This window comes from Sarcophilus harrisii, chromosome 5 (assembly GCF_902635505.1).
Source record: "Sarcophilus harrisii chromosome 5, mSarHar1.11, whole genome shotgun sequence".
Lineage (NCBI taxonomy): Eukaryota > Metazoa > Chordata > Mammalia > Dasyuromorphia > Dasyuridae > Sarcophilus > Sarcophilus harrisii.
In genome coordinates this window covers 46,123,218-46,138,227 of record NC_045430.1, presented here as the reverse complement: position 1 = coordinate 46,138,227, position 15,010 = coordinate 46,123,218, and the positions used below count along the sequence as shown (strand labels likewise).

The 15,010-nt window shown below is 34.4% G+C and overlaps 1 protein-coding gene across 2 annotated transcripts in view; it reads left to right on the top strand.

The window, feature by feature from the left end:
- The window catches only part of TMTC2 (transmembrane O-mannosyltransferase targeting cadherins 2), a 532,742-nt gene that overhangs the window by 350,733 nt on the left and 166,999 nt on the right, over positions 1-15,010 (top strand). For both annotated transcript variants that reach the window (XM_031938906.1, XM_031938905.1), the window contains one exon: positions 11,000-11,121. In XM_031938906.1, coding sequence (XP_031794766.1) covers positions 11,000-11,121 — 122 coding nt within the window. The remainder of the gene's footprint in view (positions 1-10,999; positions 11,122-15,010) is intronic.

Here is a 15,010-nt window from a genome sequence, read left to right as displayed (position 1 = left end):
GATCAAGTGGGCCAATCTACTCTACCTAGGGATCCATATGTATATGTCAGTTGCCATTTTAAGCTTCTAATTAGTTCAAAACATAAATTCACCATTTACCTTACTATTCTTCCCCTTCCCCATTAGAGTTTTATACATGTTCTAGTTATTTGTACTCAGGCCTACATGTGACATGTGCTTTTATTTTATTTTATTTTTTTGCTGAGGCAATTGGAGTAACATGTGCTTTTATATAGGCTGTTATTCATATCTGTAATTGTCTAAGTTCTCATTTATGATTCCTAGAATTTTTCATATTCTTTGGATCTGAAATTAAGCACCACCTTCTACATGGATCTTTTTCCAATCCCCTAGGTTTACTGTTCTTCTTCTTGTTGTTTGATTGTTTCACTTATAACCAATTCTCCAATGCCTCATAGGGTTTTCTTGACAAAGATACTGGACTGGTTTGCCATTTCCATCTCCAGCTCATTTTACAGATGAGGAAACTGAGTCAAACTTCAGTGACTTGCTGAGGATTATACAGCTAGTAAATGTCTGAGGTCAGATTTAAATTCAGTTTTTCCTGATTCCAGGGCTGGTGCTCTATCCACAGCACTATGTAGCCCTCGTTCTTTTAAAATGATGCTTGATAACATTGAATTTTGTTCATATCCTGTATATATTTACAATATTTGCTTATTCACTTCAGCCATACAATTCAACTAACATATACAACACACCATGGAGCCAGCTTCCTCCATCATCCTCAAACCCCATAAATCTACTTGTAAATGAAATCAGCTATGGAGTTGTGAATCAATTTATATCTCTTAGATTCTAACTTTATTGGTAAAGGAGAGATAGATGGTCACAATTGTATTTATTAGCAGTAGTTTGATATCAGATGGATACTACTTAAAGTGCCAGATTTGAGTAATCAATGAAAAGTTTCTTTTGTCCTCTTTCCCTCCAATAAGAGTTTGCTATTTGACAATACACAAGGAATTACCTGGGATCTTTACATTGTATAAAGATATGGTGATTTCTCACTCTATTACTTGATATTTCAAGTGGAATGAGAAAGGTAGGTGGCAGAGTGACTATAGTGTTGAACCTGTAGTTAGGAAGACCTGAATTCGAATCCTGCCAAGAAACTTTGTAATTGTATGATCCTGGGAAAGTTGCTTAACTTCACTGTACTTCAGTTTTCTCATCTTTGAAATGTCATCTAACTCCCAAGATTATTGTGAGGATGAAAACCAAAAGTTTTTGAAGCATTTTGCAAGCCTTAAAGCACTCTATAAATTCTGGATATTAAGGAATAAGAGTCCTGAACTTCCTTCTTTAGATTGACTCAAATAAGGAGAAATTTAATAGGAATAAAAGTAAATTCTTATACTTTATCTTGAAAAATCAGTTGCACAATAAAAGATTAAATGAAAAAATAATTTATTGTTTAGTATGTGCCAGGTAAGTGTGGCTCTGCAGAGTTTTTCTGAAAAAAAAAAAAAAAAAAAAAAACGGAAAAATTTGAAGCAATCTGCAAATTCATTTTGAGTCAACAGTTTGGTATTTACTAAAAGGAAGTGCCTGTGGGCAATTTACTATATGGAAGCAATCATGAGAAGTTCACCCTTGTGATAGGAGAAAGAAATGTTTTTTTAAATGTGTTATATAGACTCTGGCTTAGAAAAAAAGAACAAAGCATGGGAGGGGAGGAGGGATAAATAAAGATCATGTATAAGTAAATAATCTATAAGAAATCTGAATAGTACTTAAAAATAATTGTGAAAAGTCAAGGGAAAACAGGAACTTGGGATTGATAAAATGAATTAGACAAGGCAATATGCCTTGTATGGCTTAATGATAAATTCAAAAATATGGTCATGAGAAATAAGATTTCTTTCTAACAATAAAAAGACCACCATAGGGACAAAAGCATTCACAAGGAATGTCAAGCAAAGTTCTTTGGAGAAAACAAATGGACTAAAAAGAATTTGAGATACCCAAGAACTCTTACAAAATCAGAAATTTATCAAATATGTTAACAAAATATCCACTGGAAAGAAAATAGGAAAGGTAGTATGTCTTAACAAATAGAAGAGTTGGATTTGGAGTCAGGATGACATGAGTTCAAATATTACTTCTCATATCTATATCTCCATGACCATATTTCAGTTGTTTTCATTATTCCTGACACTTTGTGATTGATCCCTTTTTGAGTTTTCTTGGCAAAAAATAAGAAGTGGTTTGCCATTTCTTTCTTTAGTTTATTTTACAGATGAAGAAACTGAGACAAACTGTGTTGTGACTCTGGGTCACTCAGTTATTAAGTATCTGAAACTAGATTTGAATTCAGGAAGAATGTCTTTACAACTATAGATCTGGAACTCAATCCAGTATGGTGCTACCTACTAGTCTAATGTATGACCATGGGCAAATCATTTATTCTTAAAGTTTTCTTTCCTCATCTGTAAAATGGAGGGATAACAATCCTTGCAGAGCTTGTGTCATAGGAAGTTTATGAGTCTCAAATAAGTGCCTACAAAGCAAAATACTTTTTTCTTAAATTTTAGAGTACTGCATAAATTATAAAATGTTATTTTATTGTTAGTAGTAGGTTATAGAATAAAAGCTGGAAGATATCTTCAAAGCTATCAAGCACAACCTTTTTATTTTAAAATCAAGAAATTTAACAAAGTGAGGTTTAAGAGACTTGCCAAGAATCACATAACTGCTAAGTTCCTGAAATGGGAACTGAACGCAGATCTTGCTGACTTTTAAGTCTAGTACCATAATTAATCAGTATAACATATGCTAAGAGGTTACATTTAAATATTGTATGTATATGTTAGATATTTCTGTAGACACCATGGTATAATGGGAAGAAAACAATTTGGAGTCCCAAACCCTTAATTCAAGTTCTGGCTTGGCTTCAGATTTATATCTAGAAGGTGGCAAAGGGGACTTTGCCCAGGTGGCTCTATGTTTGAAAAGGGAGTGCTTCCTTTTTGAAACTGCCTTATTCCCATACCTCATGGGGCAGTTATTCAGTGGCCTATGGCCTGACAGGATTTCTTTATCCACTATGGATTCTATTGCTTCAGCTCTCTTGAAGACCTCACTTCAATGGGGCAGCTAGGTGGTGCAGTAGATAGAGCACCAGCCCTGAAGTTAGGAGGACCTGAGTTCAAATATGTCTCAGACACTTAACACTTCCTAGCTGTGTGACCCTGGCGAAGTCACTTAATCCCAATTGCCTCAGTAAAAAAAATGAAAAAAAAAAAGACCTCCCTTCAGTTTTTTCTCCCTCCCCCTTTTCCCCAGCAAAGATAAGGACTAGGATTTTCTACAAGATAGGCCTTTCTCCAACTCAGTGCAATTGCACTCATGGTCAAACTGTCCTGTGCATGACTAGATCTCTTCAACATGTATACACACACACACACACACACACACACACACACACACACATACACATATTTTTTTTAATACACAGATTTTAATAATTCCAGTTCCCACACTACTCAACTTTTTCCTAGCTGATCTTGGAAAACTTATTAAAATGTTTAGCATTGGCCTCCTTATTTCCAGAATGAGGAAGTTGGGCTAGCTAATCTCCAAGGTCTATCCTCAAAAAGAGGTAGGAAAAAAAGTCCATAAAATATTTTCCTAAAGAAAGTTTTCATTCCTATGTTTTTACTTTCTACAAGACTCAATTTAAGGCACTACCTTCTACATGACATTTTCCTAAGAGTTAGTTACCTCCTTCCTTCAACTTTATTATGTTTGTGTAATTGTATGTATGTGTGTGTGTGCCTGTGTGTGTGTGTGTGTATAGATATGCACACAGACAGAAATATAAAAATTAGGACTATATATATATATATATATATATATGTATATAATTTCCATATATAAAAAAATCAAAATATTGTCTTTCCCAATAAAATTGGAAAGTACTAAGGACCCTTGAGAGTGGATACCTATTTTATTTTCATCTGTGGATAACTAGTATCTAATAATGTGTCTGTCATATATTAGGTATTTAATAAATGCTAATTGATTTATGGATTAATTTAGCATGTTCTCTATCGCTATTATCATCAAGGAGATATATGCACTAAATGTTCATGATGTATAGAACAATTTGGGAGAAAATACAAGGTTTTTGTTTGTTTATTTGTTTTTAATGATTCTTGACCTTCAGGAATTTGTGGTATAATAATAGATAAAGGAAGGAAAAAAGGAAGGAAGGAAGAGGAAGGAAGGAAGAAAAAGAGGAGGGAGGGAGGAAGGGAGAAGAAAGTAGGATATGAGTACCAAATGAGTATTAAAGTCAAAATTTGCTTAAAGAGGTTTAAAGAAGAGTTATTATTACTGGCTCTAGGATGGTCATGAAAATATCCATGGAGAAGGTAGAATTTGAATAATGAGTAAGATTTTGATAGGCAGAGAAGGAAGATAGAGTAATGGAGGGCATTCTAAGCCACAAGAAATGGTTTGCAGAGTGGTGCTACATTCAATACTGGCAAGTATATGCAATTGAAGCATCTCAGCTAAATCCGTCTTACCCTGAATCCTCATGTCACATCAGTGCAATAAGTTCAATTGACACTTGCTCAGAGCTAGGACACTGAATCATCAGTAATTTCAACCTCTTTCCCATAAGGAGGTGGCCTTTGCCTGGATTATTCAGACCTCAGGCTTTTTGTGGGCTAGAAAAATAACAAAATTATATGTATTGCATCTTCAATTCTGTTTTCTATCTGCCTGAAGCTGACCGTAAGCTTTAGATTCATCTTGCCTGTGAATGGTTCAGAAACAATCTGAAAACTGAACATGATCAAAGGAGAATCTTGAAACAAGTCTCTTTCTTATGGAAGAACAAAACAAAACAACTAAGCTATGCAAGAAAAAGACAAATAATTACAACTTACTTCTCTTTTCCTAGATATGATCCCCTACCATTTCCCCACCTTTATATTATCTATTAAACAAAATGTATATCTCCTACATTTGGTAGATGATTCTACCAAATCCTTGGCTACATTTTCTTTCCTATTATAGCTTTCCCACTCTTCCTCCCCACCTCTCAATAGCAATTTTCCTTTGTGATGTCTTCTTAAAAAATTTTTTTTACAATTATTTTTGTATTTTTTAAGGTTAAGAAGTTGTATTTGATATAATGTTTCCCCAATGCATTCGCTGACTGTGTGACAATGTTACTTAAACTTAAGAATGTTAAACATATGCCAAGCAAGTTTCTAAATTGAAAAATTGCTGCAGAATAGTTGGTCTTTTTGAGCAGAGGGATTTTACTTACTGGGAGCTCCCTGATACTGATCAAATCACATGCTGATGTTCAAATTGTTTTATTCAAAGATGAAAGATGACCTCTACCCCAGGCTTGAGGGTTCTATTAGTAATTCTTTTGAACATTAATTTGATCTGTTCTGTTTTTTGGAGCAGAATCATTAGTTTGTGTTTGTAAAGCACCTTAACGTTTACAAAATGTCTCTATGAAAATTTGGTGAGGTAATTCATAAATCATTATTATCATCCCCTACTTAATTTAAAAGGTAATTTTGTAAATAGCTTGAAGCTCAAAGTTACTTAGTTACTTAGTGAATAAGAGAGGCAGGACTTCAAGCCAAATCTCTTAACCATAAGTCCATTGTTCATTCCATGACACCTTGTTTCCTCATGACACTTGAGCTTGTTTCCCTTACTAGAGTTTCTATTTTACAATCCTGATACACTCTGAAAGCAAGATTAAGTCTTCCCACCATAATTTACCATAGCTATTGATGTTTATAGTTATGTTTGCAGATTTTATAATTTTGTTAGTATAGTACATTTTGTGCCTAAGGCTTTGATTTAAAGAATAAAGTGTCATATGCAATGCAACTCATACTCTGAATTTTCTCTTGTAAAAATTAGTTTGAATGTATTTCATATTAAAAAGTTATTTTTAAGAGCCAGCCATCTGTCATTGCTCTTTCATCTTCCTTTACCTTGATATGTATGACTGAACAAATTAAAACTGAGGCAAATTGCAATTCTGCTTTTAACTCTACAAGCTATGGAAGAAAGGAGACTTGCTAACTTACATGTGAATCTGCAAATGACTGGAGAAATGTATATCAAACATGTCTTTGAAAAGCTCCTGTTTATTCTATAAACTGATTTGTTTTATACTTTCCATATGTTCCAGTAGAGCTATGATTTCATCAATGTGAGTATTTCCTCTAGGGATTCAACTAACAATCCATCAATGATAGCTTGTAATATATAACTGTTTATCAAGTCTTCCCAGAAGTTTTTTCCCCAGTTATTATTATTATCATTGTTATTAGTAGTAAATGTGGAAAGTACATTATGAATTTATATGAAAATTTCATATCTAATAATATTAGATATACACATGAGCTTATTTTTACAATTATTGTTAATGTCAATTTTATAGATGAATGAATCAATGAATATGTATAAAGTACTTCTGGTCTCACTATTTCAGAGGTAGGCTGCTACATTTATGCCTCAGAATTCTAGGATATGTTAAGGAGCGCTCAGTGCTATCAAATCAAGCTTCCACTGGTTGTATTAGTCCCCTTGTTAATTTCCAGCATATAACACCCCCATTGCATTTAATAGTGATCAGCTTTTACAGAATGATATTTACTTTGAAGCTATAACAAGAATTAGAATACATTTCCCCAACATTTTGGGGACATTCTTTTTATTTTATCTCTGTACTGTCACCTTTATTGAGAAAAAAGATTCACTTTTTAGCTTTGTTCCTAAGTAACATTGGCCCTATCAAATTCAAGTCCTATATTGAGTCCTGAAGACTACTCCCAAAGGTGATCCCCATCAATGATAAATTGATTCTGGAAAAATCCAGAGTTAGAAATGTCAAAATATCAGGACTCCTTTTTGATTTTCAAAACTCACAAGATTGGAGGCTCAAATAGTATCTTCTAAAACTAGATAGATAGATAGATAGATGGAGTAAATGAATGAATAACGAAACCAAGAACTAAGTCTCTTTCACGGAGGCCTCTCTTTCTCTATCATTGCCTCTTTTGAGAGCCTGTAATTGAAAGAGTCAATGAGATTTCCTAAGAGTGTTACTCAAGAGATTAGATGAAGACATAAGTCCAAAGGTGATTCAGATCTTTTTTGAAGACTCATTGATTTCCCAGTAGGTAGCTGATTGAAAAAAAAAAATTGAAAAAAAAAAAAAAAAGAAAGAAAGAAAAAGAGAAAAACATTTTTTCAAAGCAGAACCAAGAGACCAAATCTTAGCATTCTGGAACTAGTTATAGAAGGTCTATACATGTGCCAATGTGTCTACAAGTTACTGGCATTTTCTTATATTTTACGTCATCTCTTCATGATTGAGTTCTTTTAAGATCAGGTTCTTTGTCAGCTCTATATTTATTCATTCAGTAAACATATAAGTGCTGCCTTTGTGCCAGTAATTGTGCTAAGAGCTTTCTATATGAAATGATAGCATCAGAGATGCTCTACCCCAGGTATGAAACCTCTTTACAAATGGAAAAAAACAAACAAAAACCCCCACCACTTTTCTCAGCCTTTATTATGTTCTAAAAATTGTACCTAGCCCTGGAACTGCAAATATAAATGTCAAATACCAAAAGATTATACATTCCAAAGGAGGAGAAAATGCACATAAAGGAGTTGTTGACATGGAGGGGACTTTGATCTGGAAAGATGCAAGGGCGGTAAATTGGGCCCTGTGAGTGACATAGCCCTTCTAAAAACACTGATAGTATTGAATTGATCAGGGAATGGTATAGTAGTTAAAGTGCCAAGCCTGGAATCAGAAAAAACTGAATTCAAACTGGCCTCAGATCCTTATTAGCTGTGTGATCCCCCCCAGGCAAAACCCTGCTTGTTTCAATTAATTCATCTGTGAATGAACTAGAGAGGGAAATGGCCAAGAAAACCTTAAAAGACATCACAAAGAATCAGACACAACTGAAAAAAGACTGAACAATAACTAGAAATGAAGAGTAGAGAAGTATAGTATTTGAGGCTGATGAGGAAGCTGCTAGAAAGACAAGGGCAAGGAAATAAAATTTAAAAGGGAAGCATGACAGAAGTCTACCTCAAATAGTGAGCCAGAGGAGACATTCACTAATCAAGGCAGCAGGGTTAGAAGTTCTAGAAATGAATAGATTAATTAAGCAGCCTGAGAGAGGTTAAGTGATTTGTCCATTATTATTTCATAGTGAGAAGTAGATTCTCTCCTAATTTCAAATCTGATAGCTTCTTTTCCCTTATATCACACATTAAATTAGGTTACACAGATTTCTTTCTGAGTTGTAATTGTCTCATGTTTGACAAGACACATTATCAAACCTTTCAAGTTTTTGCATCTTAGGTAAGTTGCTAATTAATGAATTACAGATCAGTACTGACCAAAATAAACAAGTCAGGCAGTAGTAGTTAGCTATCAAAAGGGACTATAAAAAATAGTGCCTCAAAGATTGAATCACATTGTATCACAATGATGAAAATTTCATATTATTGTAGTAATACTAGATTTATGCTTTTAAGGAAAAAGAACATAATGAGATCAGTTTTTTTCCCCCTTTTGGGGAGTTATAAATCTATCTAGTAGAACTTTTGAGAATTTTCAGGCTTGAACCCATTTCCTTAGCCAAGAGACAAAGCTTTATTGCAATGGTAACACCATTACAAAAATGGGCTGGAATTCTAAGGAAATTCTGCAGAGAAACAGAAGCAAGGAGATACATTTATCTAACTTTCAATCATAGATAGGCTAATCTTATGGCTCATAGGTAGGAAGGAGTTGTCTCTGGAAGGAGTGATTCTCCTTCCAGGTTATTACTGACAAGATTACCAGTCAGCAATGAATCTCTGGATCAGGCAGGTCATCAGAACAATAGCATTCTTAGGTTGAGTGTGGGAAGGGCAAAGCCAGGACTTTGGAATCAGATAGATTGTCAGAACAGAAGCCCTTCTAAAATCAAGGGATCACAAAATCATATTACATCAATAGGAACATGAATACAAAGATATTTAGATTTATAGAGAGAAGGGGTATAGCTATCATTGTTTTACCAGTGGGGAAATTGAGACCCAGAGAGATTAAAGGATTCAATTAAGGTAATACAGATTATTGTTGTTCATCCTTCCTTCTCAAAGAGCACCAATAACATCCAAAGGATGATTTTTTGACTTGAGAGTAAGTTGAATTTAAGTGAGATCGAGTTGTGCAAAATCTTCAGCAGTACTGTCGTCTTCAAATCATCAGAGTTCCGTGGCAAAGATATAAGTCAAGATGACTGGCAATGGCCCAGCAAATAACATACCTGATAAATGTTAGAGCCATGATGTTCTTGGCTGTTCTTTGGAATATTATCTTCTTAAGTGCTATCACTGTCAAAGTCTAAATGGAGTGGTTCCTATCTTATCTGCAATGCCAGTAGACACTTTGAAAAAATCCAGCAAATCTGTTCCATATTCATCAAATTATTGATATTCAGCTTCATGTGCAAATTCTCTTGAGATAGTCTTGGTCTCTCACTATACATTTGGCAATTTTATTTTCCTTTTTACTGATTTCATTTTTTTTTTTGAGGTATTATTTCTCACCTTGTTCCATAGCATTTCAAAAATAAACTTTTACACTTAACTGGTGTTAACCTGGACTTCCATTCCTCATGAGATCAAGATCAGATATTTTCTCCTTGAGGTAGTTATTGATGGTTTCTTTGTTATTACAATTGTTTAATAATAATATTTACAAAATACGTTGCAAACCTAAGTGATGAGGTTAGTGGCAGTGCAGAGAGTTGTGGGAACCCCTCTTTAGTCGGCAAGTCCAATGTGAAAGAATTCATAAATCTGAAATATTAGACTGGCAAAAGGAAGTTTATTGGCCCTGAGAAGTCAGCTTTTGCTAGGAGACTGACTTCTTCAGTGGCAAGGTCCTGACAGAGAGGTAAAAGTCCTAGCAGAGAAATCCTGGCAGAGAGATAAAGAGGGGTTAATGCTGAGAAGAGAATGTCTTCACAGGGGGCAGGGCTCCTGGCAGGAAGCTATGCCAAAGAGAGGTCACTTGGCATGGCATGATTCCTGCTTTTAGGCCTCTGCAAAAAAATGAGCTCCAAAATTGCCTTTTAAAAAGGAAATCTGAGACTGAAGTTTCAATTGAATGCAATGTTGTCACTGCCCCCAGGCCTAGATTTCCAACTAAGTTCAAACTAAGTAGGGAGTGATCCTGGACCAATCTTAATGAAACCACTTAACTGCTCCAAGGGTGGTTCCCTGTCCAAAGAGTTTCAGGGCTCACCCCAAAAGTCAAAGACAATTTCAGAGTTCCCCCATCAAAAGCACTACCTATATTTTAACTATTGGTGTTATTTTTCAATTAATACTATACCTGGCCCACAATAGGTATTTAATAAATATTTGCTGATTTTTTAAAACATTATCTCCATTCTAAAATATATTCTCTTTCTCCTACACAGAGTCATCCTTTGTGGCAAAGATTTATTACCCCCCCCCCCAGTTCATCAAAATAAAGCGACACATTGATACATCTGATAGCATATTCAATATTTCATTCCCTTATTCCCCCATCTCTGAAAAAAATACATTTTCCCATTTCTTAAATGGGGCCAGATTGGACCAGTATAATTACATAGTGCTTCCCTTCATTTTCTTTTGTTCCATTTATCATATATTTCCAGTTAATATATAAAATGTCTATAATAACTCAGCAAGAAGGATGCCATTTTCAAGTCTGCTATACATACCTAAATGCCTTGTCCCAGCTTGGAGGTCATCTTAAATGTTTTCTTTATTACCACTTTGTTACTAGGCAAATTAGTTTATAATTTCACAGATAGTTTATGGATACTTGTTGAAAGAATATTTTCCCCCTTCCAAATGACTTAAAAATCCATTTAATTGGTAAGATTATGAGTAGCCTGTGACATAATTCATCTCATTTCAGGTGAAGCCTATCTAAGGCTGAGCAGACTTTCGGAGGCAGAACACTGGTATGTGGAATCCTTGAGATCAAAGACTGACCACATTCCTGCTCATCTCACCTATGGGAAACTCTTGGCCTTAACAGTGAGTATCCAACATCCCCTTTAGGCAGACTCGAAGGCTGTTAGTATGAGCCTGTGTCAAGAAATACAGAATGACTTTCCCACATCTTGTCTTCTCTGGGTTGCTCTTGTGTGTAGAGTACCGTAGTGTTGGCAGATTTTTCATCACATGTACCTTCTAGGATGGGCCTAATCTTTACCATAACCCCAGCTGGTTTATAGATATACACCAAGAGTTATAAGAAAGACCCAGCATGAATGTAGAGATTCTTCAGAGCAACCTGAACTCACCCCAAAGTAGGACTGAGGGAAGGGGAAGATTGTCAGCACACAAAAGCTATTTTATTCTTGAACAAGCTCAATGTAAGTATAGGGAAAAGATCTGTCTTATGTATTGAATATATTAAATAACCTTAGCAGTAATATTTACATTTTAAAAGCAGTCATTGGCTGAAAGTTCTTAGAATGGTGTCCAAGCTTTGCATTTAATTTTCTTTTATGTTGTTTCATCTTCTAAATTAATTATTATCTTTTTTGGTCAGGTTTGCAGCAGATTCTTACTATTTAACAATTTAATCTAATAGATATTAATGAAGTACTGGCTAAGTACAAGATGTTTACGATGTGAGAGATGAATCATAATGAGTGATAATCATGTAGCATTTTAAGGTTTGCAAAGCACTAAAGAAGGGCTTTGTGAAAGAGGAGAGACATAAATTGAATTTTAAGGAGGATGACCATTTCAACCTGCGTAGATGAATGCATGTGGGTTCAAGCTATGATAATTTGGGGGGAAGGGAGAGGAATAAATAGTTACATAGAACTTAAGATGTGCAAAGCTATTTACAAACATTATCCCAATTGATCTTTACAACAACACTGTGAGGTAGGAACTATTGTCTCCATTTTATAATTAAACTGAGGCAAATAGGGGTTAAGAAGTGCATTTTTCAGATTAAATTTAAAATCAGATTTTCCTGATTCTAAGCCCAGTATTCTATTCACTACATTTTACTGCCTCATTGTTTTGATTTCAATTCTTCAAATTACCTGCTGTGATCTTATGACATCAGTGAATATTTAAAGCCATGTCAGAATGTAGAATAATAATTAATCATTAATGAAGTATTTCATTACATATATTTTGTGACCAATAAAATACTTAAGCAAATATTCTTGTTTCAAGTCTTAGAATGAAGTATGCTAGAGTTGTATCTTTCAGACTCAAATAATTTGTCTGGCTTCAGCCTTCACAAAAGGTGCTTTTTGTTTGTTTGTTTTTGTGGAATCCCCAATAAGTTCAATTTCATAAGGATGACTCAGACAGCTACAGAACTGAAATGAATGTATGGGAGTCTTGCCAGTACTACTTCATTGTAGAAATGTTTTTAAGTCAATCATCGATTGAAGTGGAATTTTTACATTTTCAATTGGATTGATAAAAGTCTTGTCTGCAGATTTCTCTCTAAAGGCATATTGTAGGTTTTCAAATCCATTTTTTATGATTCTCAGTAGACAAAAAGGTTATCTTGAAAAAATAAATCAAGAGCATTCACATATATATAATTTGCAAAATGCCCCATGTTTGACAAATAATCTGGACCTAAAATCCCCAACAGCCCTTCTTGAGGCTTTTTATTTTATGTTTCCTGCATCTAAGACATAATTTGGAAAGACTACTTTATTCCTTTTTTTTTTTAAGGAGGAATTCTTTATGAGACTCAGAAGCTTTATTTTACTGGAACATATGTAGGGGAAGGAAGGGCTTTGCATATTACAATCCAAATTTTAATTTTTTTCCCCCAATAGTACTTACGGATTCTTTTTATAGTTTCCAAGTTGCTGATTAGATGAAATATAAACCCTATTATGGGATGGTTTAGATTCACAGTGTGAAAATCCCACAATCATCTTTAACAGATTTCTTTCTAAATTATGAGAATTGGCAAGTTCTTTGTTCCCCAAGGACTGCCTTGGTCTCATTTTGTATTTCTTCACTTGATAGTATGCCATGGATTCAGCATGGGACTGGCAAAGTGAAAAATGCCACACATTTTGACTTCCGAATACTTTAAATGTAAAACAGTGTAAAAATTGGCTATTAGTCTTAGCAGAAAGCACAGTTTTAGTTGCAATGGGAACTGCTGTTTTTAATTCTGGTAGTACTTACTCCAAGCCACTTTTCATTAAGGATAGAAGAAATAACTATATGTAGGAGTGACTACAACTGTGTTACTTATTCTGAATATGATTATATCAATTGAGGATATCATATCAGAATTATATTTTAAAATCAAATTAAAATAAAATATAATGTTAGAACTGAAAGGAAGTTTAGAGTTCATATAGCCAGTTTCTAAATGATCAAATTGAGGGCAAAAGTGAATGCCTGGCTAGCTCATGGTTGTCAAGGTAGCAACAGATCCAGAGCTCATAACATTTTTTAAAAATTCTTTATTATACCTGCCCCTTCTCACAATATCATGCAACCCTTATGTTTGTCAAGGAGTTATGATGTGAGGATTTCTATGACTAGAGTACTGATAAAATAATTGTAATGGCTCAATGCTGCTCAACACTATGGAAACCAATTTATTTGAATTTCTCTACAAAAAGTTATAGTTTTCTTCTTCTTAAGAACTTTGTTATTTAAGATTGATACCAAAGGGGCAGCTAGGTGGTACAGTGGATAGAGCACCAGTCCTGAAGTCAAGAGGACCTGAGTTCAGATCGGCCTCAGACACTTAACACTTCCTAGCGGGTACCCTGGGCAAGTCACTTTATCCCAATTGCCTCAGTAAAAAAAAAAAAAAAAAAAAAAAAAAAAGATTGATACCATAATTTCAGAATGGGCCCTACATTACTAGAGAAGGTGAGATGGAGGGCAATTTTAGGAAGAAGAGAAAGAAAATAATTATTAAATGCCCGGTTGGATTTGAACTCAATATTCTGACTCCAGGGCCAGTACTCTATCAGTATACCACTAGCTACCTTTGTGATGCATATTAGTGATTTTTGTAATTACTTCCAGTACCATGCACATGTACATGCTATCTTCATCATTTTTACTTTTATCATTTTTGAAGCAGTTGGGGTTTTAACGTTACATAGCTAGTGAGTGATAAGTGATTGAGACTGGATTTGGTCATCATAACTCTAGAATCGATTCTCTATCCACTGTGCCATCTAGGTGCCCCTCTCCCTTCACCATTAAAAAATCATATTGCTTCTTTTTTTCTTAACCATTTTTGTAGACCAACATAGTTGATTCTAACATAAATTGTTTATAAAAATTTGCCTCTTAGTTTGTTTATAGAATTTGGGTGGTATATTGGGAAAAGGGGATGAATTTCTAACAGTGGTTCTTGAAAATAATATTTTCAAGGGAAAAAAATATTTTGACTAATAAACAGGAAAATTTAGCCTATCTCCTATTTCACTGTGCCAAGTACTATACTAGTTCTAAAAAATATAAATGTAGAAATCTGGTCCTGACTTTAAGAGAAGTTTTATGCTGTTTGGGAAAATAATAGAGAGACACAAATAAATATATGTATAAAATCAAATAAAAGTTATTTCTAGGCAGGAAGAAACTAGTACCTGGGGTGAAAAGAATAACTATAGAAGATGACACTAAATTTAGTTTGATATAACGCTAGGGAATCTATGGGACAGAGACAAGGAGAGATTGCATACAAGGTATAGAGAACATGGAATATTGTGAACCAGGTGGCTCACAATCCAGTTTGACTATAATATGGGTGATGTAAAGGGGAAAGGGATGCTGCAAGCTTGGTTAGACAAATTAGAGTCATGTTGTGAAATATTTTAAATATCATGAAGAGAAGTTTGCCTTTTATTGAGAGGAAAGAAGTAGGCATAATTCCTTAACAGGGAATGACATGACCTAA